Raw genomic sequence first — 19,745 nt, 5'->3', positions numbered from 1 at the left:
AGAATGCAAAGTGGAAGTAAATGCCGCCATCCCTTGGTATCCACTGGGGATTGGTTCTGAGACCCTCGCAGATACCAAAATCCAGGGACACTCAAGTCCCTTACATAACATGGTATGGTATTTACATAGAACCCACATACATCTTCCCATTTACTTTTAATCACCTCAAGATTACTTAGAATACCTAGTACAGTGTAAATGCTATGTAAATGGTTGCCTGCACGCAGCAAATTCGAGTTTTGCTTTTTGAAGCTTTCCTGGAATTTTTTGTTTTTTAATGTTTTTGATCCGTGGTTGGTTGAATCTGCGGATGAAACCCATGGGTATGGAAGGCTGGCCGTATTTAGGAAAGGAGGAGACATCCGAACATGTAACAAAAACTGACAAATGCTCTCCATAGGAAAAAATCCAGAAAATAACATTGTAATAAAGTGTGAAGATAATATAAAAATGATTAGTATTACTCAGCTGTCGGATGCACCTGTTATATTTTGGCTGCAAACTCTTGGACTGCCTCTTTGCTGACTTTGTAATATCATTTTAAATTGAGACAAAAAGAAGACAAATCAGTTTTTGCCTCTGCTGCTGCTGCTAAGTCGCTTCGGTTGTATCTGACTCTGTGCGACCCCATAGATCCCATAGAGTTTAGCTTCAAAAAGCAAAACTCGAATTTGCTGCGTGCAGCCCACCAGGCTCCCCTGTTCCTGGGATTCTCCAGGCAAGAACACTGGAATGGGTTGCCATTTCCTTCTCCAGTGCATGAAAGTGAAAGGTGAAAGTGAAGCTGCTCAGTCATGCCGACTCTCAGCGACCCCGTGGACTGCAGCCCACCAGGCTCCTCCGTCCCTGGGATTCTCCAGGCGAGAGTCCTGGAGTTTTGCCTCTAGTATGGTTAAGTCAAAGGTTGCATTTTATTACCTCGAGTTTAGAATAGTTTCTTTTGGCTTCACAGCTTGTTATTGGTGATGCCATGGCTGTGAATCGCTTGGCAGTTTCCTGCTCAGGTGACTCCAGCCAGAGCTCCAGAGAACTCAGCTCTTCCATCCTGAATGGGGTGGTAAGACTGTGTTGGGGGAATATGGGCACCAGGTAGCTGTGAACTCTGGATTACCGTGACCCCTGAGACCCCCCAAGTGGGGAACAGAACAGCAGTTAGTTCAGCTCCTTCTCTGGATCACAGTGGGAGGCTCCTGGGAGCTCAGCAAGGCCCACCTGGGGCAGGTTGGGTCTGCAGGGAGTGGGGTCAGGCCCCAGGCCCCACCTGCAGTCCCAGGACTGGTGTGATTCCTCCAGACAGGGCTGCACCTCGTCTCCGGGAAGCATTTGAGCCTTAACCACTCCCCACCCCAACGGGAGAGCAGGCCCAGTTTGCCAAGGGGGCCTGACATGGAGGTTTCTTAAGCTTCCAGGTCAGTTGACCTGTGGACTCAACATGACTTGGTTGGCAGTCTTCTCTCGTGATCATCACTTCCAGGAAACTGGGGCTGTTGCAGAAAGATGAGTTTGGTGTGGCTGAGTGAACCTGTCCTCGGCAATGAGACTTCCAGCCCTCTGGCTGATTTCTCACCAGGTCCCAGGTCAATCAAGAAAGACTGTGGTGGAAAGTTAAGTCCACAGGACTTGTTTCAAGGACGGGGAGACTGAGGCCAGAGAAACCATGACTCGGTTCACAAAGCCACTTCATGTGGCCGCTGGGGGTGCCATTTGAGCACCCTCTTCTTCCCTTCCCCATCGTGAGCCATGGGGCAAACGTGATGTCCGCGGGACCCTGAGCTGGGGGCAGTGGGGAGTGGAGCTGACTAGCACATCAGTCAGCGGGCAGGGAGGGCTCGCCTGTGACCCTTCTGGGTCCTGCAGTCTCTGATGGAGCCACGTGTTTCTGACTCTTTCCCGTAAAAAAAGCAGCGTCCTCATTTCGACTGCCATTTGTGGAGCGTTTACTGCCCACCAGCACAACGTGCTGTGTAAACATGGCCTCCTTTTGTCCTTTCAAGAACCCTAGAGGGGGGCGTATTTGAAGCTCCATTTTGTCTGTGTAAACAGAGGCTCAGAGCCAGAGAACTTGCCTGGGGTGTGCGTCAAGGGCTGCACAGCCTTAGCTGCCAGACTCATTTCTGCCCGGAACGCTGGATCTAAATGTTACGATGGAGGATGTGGAAGATGAATGATAGGAAGTTTCCCGAAGGGTGACTAATAGTCAGTTCCTGGCCCTCCCTCCCACCCCACTGCCCGCCCCCTCACCTGCTTTGTTTCGATTGCAACACTTGTCACTGTCTGACACGTATCGTTTTGAGTCTCCTGACCCCATGCAGTGCTCCAGAAGTGACTGCGGCTCAAGGTTGCAGGACGGGATGGGTTCCAGGGACGGGGGGGGGGACGAATCACAGGCAGAGAGGAGGATTTAGCCTGCGGGAAGGCACTACTTTCCCCCTGCTCTGCCCCAGATAATGGCTTTTCCAGGGCTTCTGAGTGCCCAGTGATTCAAGCTGAGATGCTCACCTCTCCCCCTGATGTGAGATGGGGAAATCAAGGGCCACTAGACTTCCCTTCAGAGAGGAGTTTTGCTGGAAAGGAATACCTGAACTTATACCAGATGGGGTGGAATGATGAGATTCTTTCAAGCCTTGGTTGTGTGTATCATCTGTGTGGAAGAATTAATTTATGGGCCTCATGGAAAAGTCTGACGCTCCAGGGAAACAGAAGCAGAAAAGGAGGCAGGGGAAGGGGGTAAGGAAGGTGGAGAAATGACAGTGTGACCCTGCCTTGAGAAATGCACTGGGGTTTTTAGCACCATCTGCACATATTCCAGGAGTGCGGGTGGTTTTATTTGGAAGCCATGGTAAGGGCTGAGTTCTGGGAGTGGCCCAGGAGTGGCCCGTGTGGGTGGCAGGTTGGATTCAGAGAGAAATCTCAAACACCATTGACAAGAGGGCTGAGAGATGCTCGGAGGGCTCAGGTGGAACTGGGCCTGGCTGGGCTAACCAGATGCTCTGAGGGGTGGGGCCAGGTGACTCAGATAGTCACACTCTCCCATGTAAGACAGGGTGTTAGTACCTGTAGGGCCTAATTCAGGGGCTTCCCGGGTGGCTCAGTGGTAAAGAGTCTGCCTACAATGCAGGGGAGGTTTGTGTTAGTTGCTCAGTCGTGTCCAACTGTATGCTACCCCATTGACTGTAGCCCACCAGGCTTTTCTGTCCATGGGATTCTCCAGGCAAGAATACTGGAGTGGGTTGCCATGTTCTCTTCCAGGGGATCTTCCCGACCCACGGATTGAACCCTGGTCTCCTGCATTGTAGGTGGGCTCTTTACCATCTGAGCAACAAGGAAAGGGTGCAATGCAGGGGTCATGGGTTCAGTCCCTGGTTTGAGAAGATCCCCTGGAGGAGGGCATGGCAACCCACTCCAGTATTCTTACCTGGAGAATCCCATGGGCAGAGGAGCCTGGCTGTGCTACTGCCTATAGGGTCACAAAGAATCAGACGCTACTGAGCACACACAGGGCCTAATTCTATGCTCTACCCCTCAAATGGGCTATTTAGAAGCAAGCCCACATTTCCTACTTGGTGGGTAAGATAGTCAACTACCAGTCTTCAGAATGACGCAGTTTTGAAAATTCTGAGACAAACACATCAGTGAAGGGCTTTTAGACCATATTGCCTGCCAAATGCCTCATCATATCCAGAGAGAAAAATGAAAATGTTTTCAAAGACCCACTGGTCTCCCTGCCAACCCTTCTGTCGCCGGTGCTTTGCTGAAGGACTCGAGATTGACTCATTTGGGCAGCTTCCAACTGTGAGTCTTTTAACAAGAGTGACACCTGACCACAGCAAAAAGTCAGCAGATTCAAGTCATTTATAGGATCCAGAAAGAAATGGGCTCCAAGGGACTTCCCTGGTGGTCTGGTGGTTAAGAATCTGCAGGTTAAGAATCCCTTCCAATGCAGGGGTTGATGGTTGATCCCTGGTCCAGGACCTAAGGCCGGTCCCACAAGCTGCTGGACAACTAAGCCTGCACTCTACAAGGAAGACCCAGAGCAGCCAAAATTTAAAAAATAAGAAAAATATTAAAAATGGGCTTCAAGAGTTGTCTCTGGGGCTAATTTCTGAGTTAAAAAAAATTAAACACCTGCATTTGGAGAGGGGATGAGGGTGTGTCCCTGATGTACGTGTCAGTGTTCTCTACGATGAGAGTTGTTTGTTTAACGTTTCTTACACTGCGAGAAAATTTGTGTTTGATCCTCAGCAGGTGGGGTTGATAAAGCTTCAGATGGCTGGGGCTTGATCAAAGAAAATCAAAGTCGCCTGGCCTTTCCAAAGAGCTCTTAATCAGGCTGCAGCACAGAACAGATGGATAGACCTTCGGAGCCCCTAATTTGCATCAATTTGCATTTATTGTTTAGCATGTTCTTATTCCAAAACCCTTATTCTTTTCTCTCAAATATGTTTTGAGCTTTTGCTGAGTATCAGGCACTTTGCTTTCTTCACTGGATCCTCCCAACAGCCTGTTTTATGGACATCAGTAAGAAGAACTGGCAAATTGTGAGCATTTACAGGATGCCAGGCACAATGCTAAGCATTTTACAGAGGCCATCTCTTGGAACCATCACCATTTTTATCCCCATTTTAAAGACGAGGAAACCCATCTAATGTGGTCCATTACAAGTCCAAGTGTCCCTTTTCTGAATCCCTTAGGGCCAAATATGTTGGAATTCAGAATTTTTTTTTGTATGCAGAGTATTTATCATATTTTATGTAATGTCCCAATGCAGCAGCAGTAGCACATAACAAAATACATCAATATTTATACAAAGAAACATTTAAACAGCCTCACTGAGAGGGATAAAGATTATAAATAGCCTCACATCTATTTATTAGGGCCTGGATGTCAATTGAATTATAAACAGGCTTTCAGTTTACAGAGCTTGCTGGAGTCAGATGAGGGTCTGAGAAGCTGCTGTGTGTTTGGAGTTAGCCAGTTTTGTATGTCTCAAATCGCTACTTCACTCCCAAACTCTAATCACCATCCACACTTCTCTGGGAGGGACCGCAGCAGTAGAGTGGGGTGGCCACAGTCTCAGTCCAGACCTGTTTGTTTCCAAACCCTGGCCTTTCCTTGCACGCAATGCTCATGGTATTGACATAGAAATCAAGTGGCTTTTCCCAGCCGCCAGGATGAGTTGCAAGCATTCCTCTGCATTTTGTAACTTTGCCTTGGGTCCCGGGCTCTGTGTACCAGCTCACGAGGTATTCACAAGGAAGAAGCTCAAACTGAGGTGTCCCTGTGGCCCAGCAGGTCAATCTTCTCATGGTCTGTGGAACACCACTGGTCACAGTTGTATCTGAAAGCAGGAGGGTGAGTTATGACCTGGAGTTCAGCCCTGGCTTTTCCATTTCCAAACAGAGCTCACTTTCTAAGCAAGAAATGTCATGGCTGGTAACCCCACACTTCCTCTTCTTTAACTGGATTTAATAATAAAAGTGATGAAGGGACTATCCCTGGCGGTCCACTGATTAAGACTCCGCTCTTCCAACGCAAGGGGTGGGTGCAGGTTCTATCACTGGTCAGGGAACTAAGATCCCACATACCACTCAGTGAGGCCAAAAAGTTGTTTAAAAAGTAGGGAGGAAAAAGGAAATAATAATAAAGGTGATGGAGCACAGGAGATCCAAGCCAGGAATCATTTCAGAACCCTCTTTGAAAAGAGTTAGAGAATAACCTGTTCCATGAAGGACCATCTTGGTGCCTTCTCACTTTATTTCACACACTCACTAGGTGATGGCCTCCTCTGGCTCTTTGAGGGCACGGAGGATTCAGGGTTAAATAAGAAGACATTCCTTTTGCCCTCAGGAAGCTCACAGGAATGATCAGAGGTGATGGAGCCAAATGTGGTTGTTGCCACGTAAGCCGCCTCCCAAGGTGATATGTGCGGCAACGTGAGCAGAGTGATGGGGGAGCTGGAGGAAGGAAAGGGGACTACGCTGGTGGTTAGGGGTAGGGAGTGATGTCTTGCCACTCACACGGTTCACTGGACCCAGGGTAGATAAAGCACAACCAGGGAAGCTGGAAGAAGACTCAAGGAGCTGGAGGGACTGTAGACATGTTTATTCTCTCCCAGCGGCAGCAGCAAGTCTTCAAAGACTACCGATTAACTAAGACAGACAAAAGTGGCCCGTGGCCAAGTAGATGCGAAGGCCCAGTGCTACCAAGGTCAGTAGTATTGTTGTTTACAGAACACAAGGTGAGAGGCTGTGAGAGGGTGGGACAGGAGAGCCTGACTGACTCCATGTTGGCAGTCATTTTCTCCACAGGTGGTTTCACCAAGGCCATGGCACTGGCTCCCTGCTGTCTACTCTCACGGTTCCTCCACCTGCTGGTCCTCTCCTTCTTGCCCCCTTCTCTATCCTACCTTCGAGTGTCGGCATCTTTAAGCTTCAGCCCAGGGCCCTCCTTCCCTTTTGTCTCTCTCCATTATCTCCTTGGTAATTGAATTCATTCCCTTCACGTTAAATATCATCCTTGGTCTATGGACACTCCCCCAATTGCACAGCCTGCCCACATTTCTCTGATGAACTGCAGAGTTGAGTTCTGCTTGCCTGTGAGTCTCCATTCAGATGTTCACACACTCCTTGAAATTCATGCATCCAAGAGGGAACTCATCATTATTTTCCTCCAAGCCTATTCCTCCTCCAACCAATCTCACTAAATTCTACAACCTACCTGCTTAAGCAGAAACCTTATTTCTTTCTTCCTCCCTAATGGCTAAATTGCCAGCCAAATCCTATCAATTCTCTCTCTAAAGGAGGTTTTGAATGAAATCAACCATTGAACCAGCCCATCTCCTCTTTTTTAAAGAATTTCATGTATTTAATTTTGGTTGCCCTGGCTCTTTGTTGCTAGGCAAGGGCTTTCTCTAGTTGTGGTGGGCAGACTTCTCATTGCGATGGCTTCTTTTGTTGTGGATCACAGGCTCTGAGCGTGTGGCGCTTCAGTGGCTGTAGCACATAGGCTCAACAGTAGTTGTGGCCTGAGGGCTTCAGAGCGCCTGGTATGTGGGATCATCCCAGACTAGGGATTGAACCCTTGTCCCCTGCATCAGCAGGCAGATTCTTAACCACTGGACCACCAGGGAAGTCTCCAGTCCATCTCCCCTGTTGCAATTAGAATGGTCTAGCTTGTCATTTTATCTGTTCCCCACACCCAGTGCCCAGATGGGTCTCTCTGAAGATGGGTCGGGTGACTCTCCAGCTTCAGATGCTTTTGTGCGTCCCCACCCTCTTTCCATGCCCTTCCAGCTTCTGACTGCCCCTGCCCGCCCTCTGACTCCTGGCCATCACCACCACCACCCCGCCTCTTTCATTCAGGTGGGACAGCTGCACTATTTTTTTCTTGTCCACGTTTTTTGCTTTTGTTTTCCCAAACACAGGAAGCTTTTTCTCTAATCAGCCTGGTATAGATGCTATTTCTGAAATAGTCTCATCCCTTCTCGTGGGACTTTCTTTTCCATCCTATCTTCACCCCATGGGAAGCTTTAAAATCATCTGCCCAGTGAGCCCTTCCCCAGCCACCCAAGTCAAAGTACTTCCCAAGCTGTAGTTCTCTACCCAGCACCCCTTCCCCCTTGGATCACAATTTCATGCAGCAATGAAGAAATATTTATGTACCTACTACGCGCCAGCTGTGTGGGTATGGGAGGGAAAGGCCACCTGGGAAATGGTTGGGTCTCAGTTGTAAAAGACCAGCATGCTTTCCGCTCTGAACGGTGGAGCACGTAGTTAGGATATCAGAGGCAGCAGAGCCATTGAATTGATCATTCCCCAAGGTCACATGCCGAGAGTTAGTGCTGTCGAGTCAGAGGAGGCCAGCAACTATGGGAACCATTAGCTCAACCCTCACTCTAGAAAAATGGTACAGATGAACTTGTTTGCAAAGTAGAAATAGTCACAGATGTAGAGAGCAAATTTAAGGTTATCAAGTGGGGGAGGGGCAAGATGGGATGAACTGAGAGATTGGTATTCACATACTGATCCTGCTGTGTATTAAATAGATAACTAATGAGAACCTGATGACTAATGAGAACCTTCTGTATAGCACAAGGAACTGTACTCAGTGCTCTGTGGTGACCTAACTGGGAAGGCGGAGAAGGCAATGGCATCCCACTCCAGTAACCTTGCCTGGAAAATCCCATGGATGGGGGAGCCTGGAAGGCTGCAGTCCATGGGGTCGCTAAGAGTCAGACACGACTGAGCGACTTCGCTTTCACTTTTCCCTTTCCTGCATTGGAGAAGGAAATGGCAACCCACTCCAGTGTTCTTGCCTGGAGAATCCCAGGGACAGGGGAGCCTGGTGGGCTGCTGTCTGTGGGGTCGCACAGAGTCGGACACGACTGAAGTGACTTAGCAGCAGCAGCAGCTGGGAAGGAAATCTAAAAATGAGGGGATATGTGTATATGTATAGCTGATTTACTTTACTGTATAGTGAAAACTAATACAACATTTTAGAGTAACTGTACTCCAATAAAAATGAATAAACCCTCTCCCATGTCTATGGTGGATCTTGTGATCAGTCAGGATACTTTCCCTCTGAGCCTCAAAGTGGCCTTAGCATCTTTTGCAACTCAGGCAGCCCCATCAGTTCATTGAATTGGCTATTTGCCGTTGCAGACCCATGCAATTTAAGGTAGAAACTTCTCCTTGCACGCGTGCCTGCTCAGTTGCTTCAGTCGTGTCCAACTCTTTGCAATGCTATGGACTGTGTCCCACCAGACACTTCTGTCCATGGGATTCTCCAGGCAAGAGTACTGGAGTGGGTTGCCGTGCCCTCCTTCAGGGGGTCTTCTCCATCCAGGGATCGAACTTGCATCTCCTGCATTGCAGGCGGATTCTTCACTGCTGAGCCCCTGGGGAAGCCCAGAACATGTGCCTTAGCACTTGTTAAATATTCATCACCTTTTCCTTTTAGAAAGGACATAGGTAGAAATAATTCTTGAAAAAAATCATATCCCACTCTTGATATGTTTAATCTATTTCCCCCCCTCTTCTTTTCTTTTCCCAGGAGAAAATAATGAATGTCAAAGGAAAAGTGATTCTGTCAATGCTGGTTGTCTCAACTGTCATTGTTGTGTTTTGGGAATATATCCACAGGTAATTATGGAACATGATAAAGTGATGTTAATGAACATCTCCATCAGCCAAGTCACCAGGTTGAATTGAAATTAGGATTTCTTCCTTCCTGTTTCCCTGAGCCCTAGACTTTAATGACTCTCTTTAAAATCATTAGAGCTTCAAGCACTTTCTAAGGAATTAATTATCTTTCTTCCTGCCATGTTCCTAATATCTCAATTTTTATATAGCTTTGCAGTTCTGGGCAGGCTAGAGCCAGAAACAGTAAGGTCTTATTAAGACCAAAATGTCATATTAAAATATGACCAGATATGGAAATTGCATTAAGAAATTTCAGGCAGGAATTCCACGAGAAATTCACCCTGATTTTTGCAGTCCTGAAATATTTGCAAAGTTCAAAGGAACAACTCAAAGTTGTTCACTTTTGCTGCAAAATACACTTTGAATGGCTGGTGATTCATTTGTGCCTGGCTAAACTTTTGAGTGCTTTGTCTGTTTTTTTTTTAACTCTGGAAAACAAAATGAATGAAATATTTCTGAGTTTTCAAATTCATCAGTGGATTCACCTCAAATATTTGAGCTGCTTCGTGTGTTTTGAGAAAATATAATGCCTTGGAGGTTCCAGCTGGAGAGGCTTCTGACAGAAAGAAGTCTCCCCAGGCAGCTACAAAAATGCACAATGGTTTTGACTTTAAGAGCCATCAGTACAGTTCAGCCTTTCTTTCAAAAAGGCTACCTTACACCTAGAGGTGGATGAACCTAGAGCCTGTTATACATAGTGAAAGAAGTCAGAAAGAGAGAAACAAGTGTTATATATTAACGCTTTTATATGGAATCTGGAAAGATGGTGCAGATGAAACTATCTGCAGAGCAGCAAAGGAGATGCAGACGCAAAGAACAGGCTTGTGGACACAGTGAGGGAAGGAGAGGGTGCAATGAACTGAGAGAACAGCATTGAAAAATATATATTGCCATATGTAAAATAGAGAGCCAGTGGGAATTTGCTGGATGCCGCAGGGAGATCAAATCCAATGCTCTGTGACAATTTAGAGGGGTGTGATGGGATGGGTGGTGGGAGGGAGGTTCAAGAGGGAGGGGACATATGTATATCTATGACTGATTCATGTTTATGTATGGCAGAAACCAACACAATATTGTAATTATCCTCCAATTAGAAATAAATTCAAATAAATAAATAAGGCCACCGTACAACATCTCTGGGCCAGGAGCACTGTCTTGTCACCATTGATATCTTCATGGTCTTAGTAGGTTCCCAAGTTCAAAATGATGGCCTGGATAAACATTCAGTTCAGTTCAGTTCAGTCGTTCAGTCGTGTTCGACTCTTTGCGACCCCATGAATCGCAGCACACCAGGCCTCCCTGTCTATCACCAACTCTTAGAGTTCACTCAAACTCGTGTCCATCGAGTCGGTGATGCCATCCAGCCATCTCATCCTCTCTCGTCCCCTTCTCCTCCTGCCCCCAATCCCTCCCAGCATCAGAGTCTTTTCCAATGAGTCAACTCTTCGCATGAGGTGGCCAAAGTATTGGAGTTTCAGCTTTAGCATTATTCCTTCCAAAGAACACCCAGGGCTGATCTCCTTTAGAATGGACTGGTTGGATCTCCTTGCAGTCCAAGGGACTCTCAAGAGTCTTCTCCAACACCACAGTTCAAAAGAATCAATTCTTTGGTGCTCAGCCTTCTTCACAGTCCAACTCTCACATCCATATATGACCACAGGAAAAACCATAGCCTTGACTAGATGGACCTTTGTTGGCAAAGTAATGTCTCTGCTTTTGAATATGTATAAACATTAGAATGTTGCTTTCAGTTCTTAAATTCTAAGATGTGATGAGCTGGTAGGACTGTCCTGGCTGCTTATAAAGGATCTGCACCTTCAGGTACATCAGTGGAAGGAGGAATCTCTGGACTCTGGAGCTGTTTTTCCCCAGGGTGACCTAACCAGTTCTGGAGTATTATTGTTTCATTCTGAAAAACTCGTTTTAAAAGAAACAGGACAAGCTAGAGAGTGACCATGTTAAAGGGGTCTACAAACCAGGTTTTTCAAATTGAAGGAAACTATGGGTACTTAGTCCAAAGAAAAGGTGACTCAGTGTTGGATGCAGGGACCCTGGGGCTCCCTTTTGTTGAGAGCGGAGGAAGTATCCTGGCTGGAGTCTGGAACTAGGCTGGCTGGGGCTGGTCCTGTGCCATGACTTGCCTCCTCTGTGACCCTGGGCAAGTTACTTCACCACTCTGTTCCTTGGTTTTCAATAAGTTTCCCTGTTGTTTAAAATGGGCATAATGGTAGTACCTGCTTCATAGGGTTGTTGGATTAAATAAGTTATTGTGTATAGAGCACTTAGGGCAGTGCCCTCAGAGAACGTTCGCTGCCATCACCATCATCACCACCATTCTCATCATCTGCTCAGAGGTAAGATTTGGCAAATAGAAGGAAGAGCTCCAGCAGCTGGAAGAATCCAACAGAAGAGCGAGCGTCCTTTGGGGTCTTGCCCTGAGCTGAGCTACTTGTGTAGGTAACCTTGAGAGCATTTGAGCTCTGAATGCTTGATTGGATAACCTTGGCGTTTTGAATTGCAGCCAGAGTCACACTTCCAAATTTTGGGTACTTCACAAAATTAAAATATGGGAGCCAGAGGCCCAAATGTGCATATTGGCACTAGGCTCCCATAAAGAGGGTTTATTTTGCCATGCTGGGTACACTGTCTGTGCACAGTAACTAGAGCAGCTTCTGGCTGCTCTTCAGGGCCATAGTCTGGCACCCAGACTGCAGCCACATCATTCTTCAATGTGGGGAATCTATTTGAACACCTGCAAGAGGTTTAAAAGGCAGCAGATTCTCTGCCACCCTGAGAATTGGCCTTGTGATGGTGTGAGGTGAGCTGAGGGCACTAACCTTAGACAGGTGGGCAGCACTTTAGCTAAAAAGGATTTTAAAGTAGCTCAATCAAACACGTCAACTGCTAAGTAAAGAGAGACTACTACCGATAGAGCATCCTGAAAGAATGTCATCCAGGACAGGGTTTGATTTGAGGTTGGATTTAAAAAAAAAAAAATCTTAGAATTTTAGAGATGGAAGAAACTTTAAATGTTTATGATAAAATAATGATGGTGAGGGCGATTTTGATGATAGTACCTACTAGTTATTGAGCGTTCGAATGTGCCAGGAACTGCACTAGGCATTCCCTCCAGTTCTTAAAATAGCCCTGCAAGCTAAGCATTAGTCTGCAGAGTCTGTGTATCTAGATGGGGCACACTGAGTCTCCCCAGTGTTAAACGTGAATGTCCGAGGTCACATTTTCAGGAAGATTTAGGTCTGAGGCTGTCAGAATATATAGCTTGACCCACGATACAACCCTTCCTTCGGCTGAGGGTTCTCATTTTTCAAGTGAGAAAATGGAGACCAAATAGGTGAAATGACTTAGCGGTGAATTTATGTCCAAGTTCTAATTGGAGCTCAGATCTGATTTCGTTGTCCAGGGCCCCTTCTTGAGCTGGTTGTTCACGCCAAGTGCTGTGAGGGGTACAGTGTGAAGCCCAGGGAATTCCTACCCTCAGGAGGTTAAACTCTAGATGGAGCAAGCAGATGTGTACATCAATACCGACAGTGCAAAGCGAAGGAAGGATATCAGAGGGAGAGAAAAGGAACCGTGAGAGTTCAAGGAGGCAAAGATTATGTTAGACTTAGACAGCGATCTGTTTTTTGCAGGGGGAGAGGCGTTCATTCACAAGTATTTATTGAGCAGCTACTATGTGGCAGTCACTGTACTCAGATTGTACCACAGGAGAGGGGGCATTTGAACTGTGCCTTGAAGGATGAATATGTGTTAAATATCATGCTCTGCAAGGTGGATGTTGCTGGGACCTGAAATGTCACAGGCCTCTGGGAGGGGAGGGTGAAAAGGGCAAGATGGCAAATTTAAAAGATGGAACAAGACGGCAAGTCTGACTCTACAAAATGATGTCCTGAGCGCCTGGTGGGGGTCTGAGTCCTAGTTTGCAGAGGGCCCTCCCCCTCCTCTTTCCCTTCTTCCTAACCCCCTCTTGTCGGGTCTGGAGTCAGATTCCCCAGGTTCAAGTACTGTTTCTTCTAGCAATCCAATCTTAGACAAAACCGCTTAATGCCTAGGTGCCTCCAAGGAAGCATAGATCCTCCTTCATTGATTGTTGTGAGGATTTAATGAGCTAATACATGTCAATTGCTTAGAACAGTCCCTGGCCGAGTATTAGCTGTTATGAATATTGTCAGATTAATAAACAGATTTAGAAACAAGAGATATTAGAACTTGATCCACAAGTGTTGAGCTCAGAGGGGTAACTGTAGGTGGAAAGAGGGCAAGCATTTCACTCTGGTTAAGAGATATGGACTCCCAGCAGGGGCAGAAGGCAGAGTCTGAAACAAGTATTAGTCATTTATATTTTTTTTCAGTGATGAGGGCAGCTAGGGCCAGACAGGTGCAGAGCCAGGGCAGGTGCCTGAGCCCAGGTCCAGAACTCTTTCTACCAGACTCTATCCCTTTTATTCATGGGGAGAAGGAAGCAAGAAAGATTTAACCATTGGGCACAGCTTCCATGCACAGAATGGTGGAAGAATCCAGTATGACAAGTCTTATCCCTTTGCCCCCAAAATATCTCTGAAGTCAGTGCACTCCGCTCTCTCCATCTCTTTGGCTGCCTTGACCTGGGGCCTGGACCACTGCCAACACCTCCTGAATAGTCATCCATTTACTCTCTTACTGCCTACAGAGATGACTCTGTCCCACTCCTGCCTAAAACTCTTCAAGGGCAAAATCCACAGCAGGCTACAGTGAGGGGACCTCCAACCGGAGGTCCATTTATTTCCTTCTCCATTTATTTCCTTGCACATTTAAATGCTTCCTTCCTTTTTCAGGGCCTTTGCATATATATTTTTGGTCTCCAAGAGACACTCTTTAAAATTTCTCTTCCCCTGGACTTCTAGTCATCCTTCAGAACTCAGCTGAAACATGATCCCCTCCTCTGGGAAGCCTTCCAGGTCTTCCTGTTAAGTGCTCCTAGTTACTTTTCTTCTTTCTTATTTTTTTTTTTAACATCTCTCCTTGGAGTTCACAGTCCCGTGGCTGTGTGATATAGGGTCTGCCCTCCCCACTAGCTTGTCTCTGCCGCAAGGATGTACAGGGACTCTGTCTCAGACAGCACTGTGTCCCCAGTGCTAGGCATGTGGCACAGGCTCAGCAAGTACTTGTGGACTGGAGGGAGGTGGTCTGCTGGAGGAGTCTGATAGGCACTGGTCCAGTCTTGTAGATGCCTGCAGATGGTTTCACTGCCTTCGTTAGCTTTAGAAATGCCCTTTGAGGCTGCTCCCCCTTTGAGGAGGCTCTGAGATGGTAGGGTGCCAGCTCGGCAGTCATTGGTTTTCTGGGGGAAGATAGATCCTGGGCAAGGGATGGGCCATGGTGCTCCCCACTAGGAGTCGAGAGGGGGGCCATCTGGGGAGCAAGCGCCTCTCTCTCAGTGAAGCCACTGTGGCCGATGGAGAGCTGCCATCTTCTATTTTTAAGCTAAGAGTTGAGGTTCTCCAGAGATCTTCTGCCACTGCTTGTTCTGGGTAATCCAGAAGTGATCCAAGTCCCTTGGTGTCATTGGTTTTATCTCAAAGGAAGGTAGGAGCCTCGTTCTTGTTCAGTTGCTCAGTCGTGTCTGGCTCTTTGCAATTCCATGGACTGCAGCACTCCAGGTTTCCCTATCACTATCTCCCAGAGTTTGCTCAAACTCATGTCCGTTGAGTCTGTAATGCCATCCAACCATCGTACCCTCTGTCGTCCCCTTCTCTTCCTGCCTTCAATCTTTCCCAGGATCGGGGTCTTTTCCAGTGAGTCAGTTGTTTGCATCAGGTGGCCAAAGTATTGGAGCTTCAGTTTCAGCATCAGTCCTTCCAATGATTAAGGATTGATTTCCTTTTGGATGGACTGGTTGGGTCTCCTTGCAGTCCAAGGGACTCTCAAGAGTCTTCTCCAACACCACAGTTCAAAAGCATCAATTCTTCGGTGCTCAGCATTCTTTATGGTCCAAGTCTCTCATCCATACATGACTACTGGAAAAACCATAGCTTTGACTAGATGGACCTTTATTGGGAAAGTAATGTCTCTGCTTTTTAATACATTGTCTAGGTTTGTTATACCTTTTCTTCTAAGGAGTAGGCTGTGGTCACCATCTGCAGTGATTTTGGAGCCCAAGAAAATAAAGTCTGTCACTGTTTCCATTGTTTCCCCATCTATTTGCCATGAAGTGATGGGATTGGATGCCATGACCTTATTTTTTTGAATGTTGAGTTTTAAGCCAGCTTTTTCACTGTCCTCCTTCACCTTCATCAAAAGGTTCTTTAGTTTCTCTTCACTTTCTGCCGTAAGGGTGGTGTCATCTGCATATCTGAGGTTATTGATTTTTCTCCCAGCAATCTTGATTCCAGCTTGTGCTTCATCTAGCCCAGCATTTCTCATGATGTGCTCTGCATTTAAGTTAAATAAGCAGGGTGACAATATACAGTCTTGCCATAATCCTTTACCAATTTTGAGCCAGTCCATTGTTCCATGTCTGGTTCTAACTGTTGCTTCTTGACCTGCATACAGATTTCTCAGGAGGCAGGTCAGGTGGTCTGGTATTTGTATCTCTTTCAGAATTTTCCACAGTATGTTGTGATCCACACAGTCAAAGGCTTTAGCATAGTCAGTGAGGCAGAAGTAGCTGTTTTTCTGGAACTCTCTTGCTTTTTCTATGATCCAACAGATGTTGGCAATTTGATCTCTGATTCCTCTGCCTTTTCTAAATCCAGCTTGAACATCTGGAAGTTCTTAGTTCACTTACTGTTGAAGCCTAGTTTGGAGAATTTTCTGCATTACTTTGCTAGCATGTGGAATGAATGGAAACCTGGAAGTAGCCAAAACCCAGGCTCTCAATTTGACCCGGGGCTTCAGTGATAATGGCTGCAAAATAGCTTTTCCGAATTAAAAGTAATATGATACATTTTCATTTCTCATTTGCTTTTAGCCCAGAAGGCTCTTTGTTCTGGATAAACCCATCAAGGTAAGTGCTTTTAATTCTAGGTTTCTATGGGATTCTCTCCTTGCCTGCTTTGGCTCCCCTACAGTCCATTCTTAACGTGGCAGGTGGTGACACAGCTCTGGTCACATGTGGAGGGGAAGGGTCTCAGGAGTCTGGACTGTATTCCTCCAGCCCCTTAGTCTTGTCTCTCTAGAGCCACGACTCATGTTTTGTCCTTGCTTTTCATCAAATATCTCTCTCTTCAAGTAGTCTTGTTTGGAGAACATTCCTGCCTTGCTTATAAAAAAAAAAATCAGGGTAGATATTGTCCATTATGCTACCCACCACATGTTGTATAAAGACCCTTGCAAGAAATTTCATTGTGATAAAGGATCAGGAAAAAAGTTTGGGTCTCCTGATGAACTAGTGTGTGGTGTAGTAGTATTGTTATTATTGGTCTCGAGGACTCTGCAAGCCTTGATTTTTCAATCTTTGGCTTGGCTGCCAGGAAGCTCAGAGCAAAGTGTTATGTTCAACTGCTTGAACTTTCCTTGACCTTCATTTTTGAAATAATTTCTCCCCTGGTATTAAATCTTGGCTTTTATGCTTACATGTCATATGACTTTGGCAATTTGCTCAAACCCAGTCAACCAGTATCTCAGTTACAAAAATAAAGGTAAAATTTTTATTCTCCCAGAGTGGCTCAGATGATCAAGGTCAAGTGAACATACCTACTGAGTGACTAAAATGTTTGTTTCCTCTTGCTTCATTTTTATTCTTGTATTTTTCCCCTGTTTATTGTAACCATACCTCCTTAATCATAAACTACTTCAAGCACTTCTTGAAGAGATGGGATTTAAAGCATGTTTCTTTTTTTAATTATGCTGTTCATACCTCATCACCTTATTTGTTCAACTGAAGGGTATTGTTTCCTGGCTTCCCCTTCTTTTCCCTCTTTTGGAAGGTCCCCACCCTGGAGAGGCTCTCACAGGGAGTGTGGACACGTCAGTATGTGCGTGGTGAAAGTGGCTTCTAATTACAGTTGGTTGAGCTTCTTTCTGGTTTACAGACCCTCCGATTTCCTGCGTCTGTCACTGCTGACCTTTTGTAGCAACTCAGATTCTCCTCATTTAGCCAAAAAGATCATTCTTGGAAATGTGAACTGTTTTGTTTAAAGACTACAACTGGCTACAGTCATTTTCGTCTTAGAAAGCTCTTTTGTGTGTGCCACTTATATTTAGGCTTCAAAGCCACCCTCATGGTAGGTTTCCTATCGTCGTTGTTATTATTATCTCTGACTTTTCAGAGGAGAAAATTCAAGATTCAGAGAGGGAAAATGTCCTCTCACAGTCACCCAGCTAGTAAGCGGCAGACCCAAGATGCAGATTTATGGATTAGTGTCCCCCCAACTTTGTCATTCCATTTTTCTCCTTCTCTCCCTGTGAGGGGCCCCTGGATGGGCTGTGTGCCAGGGGCTGCCCACGGGAAGGGAGATCCAGGTGGCGTCAGGTGCGTCCTCTCCCGTTCAGCTCCAGCAGCATCACTTGTGTTCATTTTACAAATGAGCGATTTTTTAAACAAAATTTTAAATGACATACCATAAAAAGAGTTTGGAAATCCCCCCGTTTGGGACTGCCTCGTTTTCTAAAAATGTTTGTCATTTTTTCTCATTTCTTAGAAACCCAGAAGTCAGTGGCAGCAGCATTCAGAAGGGCTGGTGGTTTCCGAGATGGTTTAACAATGGGTAAGGCGGTCGCATAGTGATTCGTTTATCCACCCAATACTATAGAGAGCAGATAGAATGGTTTCACAGCCATGACCTCAGTCATTTGTATTTCTGGCTTATTGGAAACACACAAGGCCTCTATTTCATGGTTGGGACTGGGCCATTAAGTTTGGCGGTCTTGTTTTTATTTTTTCCCCATTTAAGTTGAGGGTGAATGAAGTTCAGGCTAAAGTTGGGATTGTAGGAAAGCCTATCATAAACTAAAATGTTTTTATGAGGACTGTTTTATTAGTTTTCCCTCCTCTTGAAATAACCTGATGGTTGTTGGGTCATTAAATTGCTAACTGTGCTGACCTGCAAGGATAATAAGCAAGCTGAGTACTGCACCATTTCAACAAAAGTAGGTCTTTATGAATAAACGTGTAGTATTATGAACCTTTCTCCAGACATTCACTTGGTGCACGTGTTCTCTGCCTTGGAACCCATTTTCATAAGGTCCTCAGCCACCATCCTGATACCATAGTCAGCCTCCTTGCCTTCCTCAGCTTATTTTTCCCTTTGTATGTATGACCCGCAGTTACCAAGAAGAAGATGAAGACGTAGACGAAGAAAAGGAACAAAGAAAGGAAGACGAAAGCAAGCTTAAGCTGTCGGACTGGTTCAACCCATTGTAAGAAAAGAAGTGTCATCCTATTTCCAGTAAATCCTTAGCTCAGCATAAAGGGGCAGGGGCTATGGAGGCGACAGTGCCGTGGAGAACAGCCCTGACTAGAGGGACAGAGGCTTAGCATCTATTAGACCTTTACACCAGATTAGATGAGAAACTTGAGAGGCTGGTTGTCTTGACTTATTTGTTTGAGCAATAACTACAATGATTCTGACAGCAGTCAGCCAATGGCAGCAGAAGAATCACAAAATACTGGGGCTGGAAGGGGGTCTCATAGGCCACAGGGTACTATGGAAAGTTACAAAGCTAGAGTCAGAGCAAGAAAATCCTGAGATTCAGATAGCTTGTCTGTAAAATGGCAGTGATGTTACAGAAGCTCATAGGGCCATGTGTACATTCTTTAAACAAGCATACAACAAATGTTTATCAAACACTCATGATACGCTAGCTGGTGTTTTACACACTACTGGTCACTATCCATTAATGTGTTCAGAAACTAGCTGAATGGGTTAAAAGCAGCCTTTTAAAAATTGAAATCAATAGAAAATCAGAGGGCATCACCTGAGGAAGGATAGGTATTGTTAAGTGGGTTTTGCTTCTATATATATGTGTATGTACGTGTGTTTTTGATATGAAATGTATTTATTACTGTGAATCATGGTAAGAAATTCTGTACTAGGCATTGTGTTAGGTATAGGAGATAACAGAAATCAAGCAGCATGGTTATATTCAAGAAGTTCACGGTCCTGTAGGGGCTCTAGACGTGTAACTAGTGTTTGCCCAGATTGATTAAGGAGCTGTGAGCAACCTGACTTAGAAGGCTGTGGTTTGGGGAGTAGGGAGGTGGGAGTTGTCCAGGATGACCATGAGTCCTGAGGGACCAGTGGGTGGTGGTGCCAGGAAAGGGTCTAGCACTGGTGAAGGGGAGGGGCCATGAGCTCAACTAGGGATGCATATGGATTCAGCAACTTGTGGGGCAACTGGACAGAGATTCACAGGGTGCCTATCTTAGTTGTTCAGGCTATAACAAAATACCATAGACTGGATGGCTTATAAACAACAAATACGTATTTCCTACAGTTCTGGAGGCTAGGGGGGTGGTCCAAGTTCAAGGCCCCAGATGAGGACCCACTTCCTAGTATATTCATGATGGTGTTCTCACCTTATTCTCATGTGGTAGAAGGGGAAAGG

At 45.9% G+C, this 19,745-nt stretch overlaps 1 protein-coding gene across 4 annotated transcripts in view; it reads left to right on the top strand.

Moving 5' to 3' along the window:
• The window catches only part of LOC102168270 (N-acetyllactosaminide alpha-1,3-galactosyltransferase), a 71,667-nt gene that overhangs the window by 39,792 nt on the left and 12,130 nt on the right, over positions 1–19,745 (top strand). For all 4 annotated transcript variants that reach the window (XM_018055705.1, XM_018055706.1, XM_005687037.3 and 1 more), the window contains 4 exons: positions 9,052–9,140; positions 16,168–16,203; positions 17,840–17,905; positions 18,465–18,557. In XM_018055705.1, the coding sequence (XP_017911194.1) occupies positions 9,052–9,140; positions 16,168–16,203; positions 17,840–17,905; positions 18,465–18,557 (284 nt within the window). The remainder of the gene's footprint in view (positions 1–9,051; positions 9,141–16,167; positions 16,204–17,839; positions 17,906–18,464; positions 18,558–19,745) is intronic.

The sequence above is a fragment of the Capra hircus genome, chromosome 11 (assembly GCF_001704415.2).
Source record: "Capra hircus breed San Clemente chromosome 11, ASM170441v1, whole genome shotgun sequence".
In the NCBI taxonomy this organism is placed as follows: domain Eukaryota; kingdom Metazoa; phylum Chordata; class Mammalia; order Artiodactyla; family Bovidae; genus Capra; species Capra hircus.
This window is presented reverse-complemented; position numbering and strand designations above follow the sequence as displayed.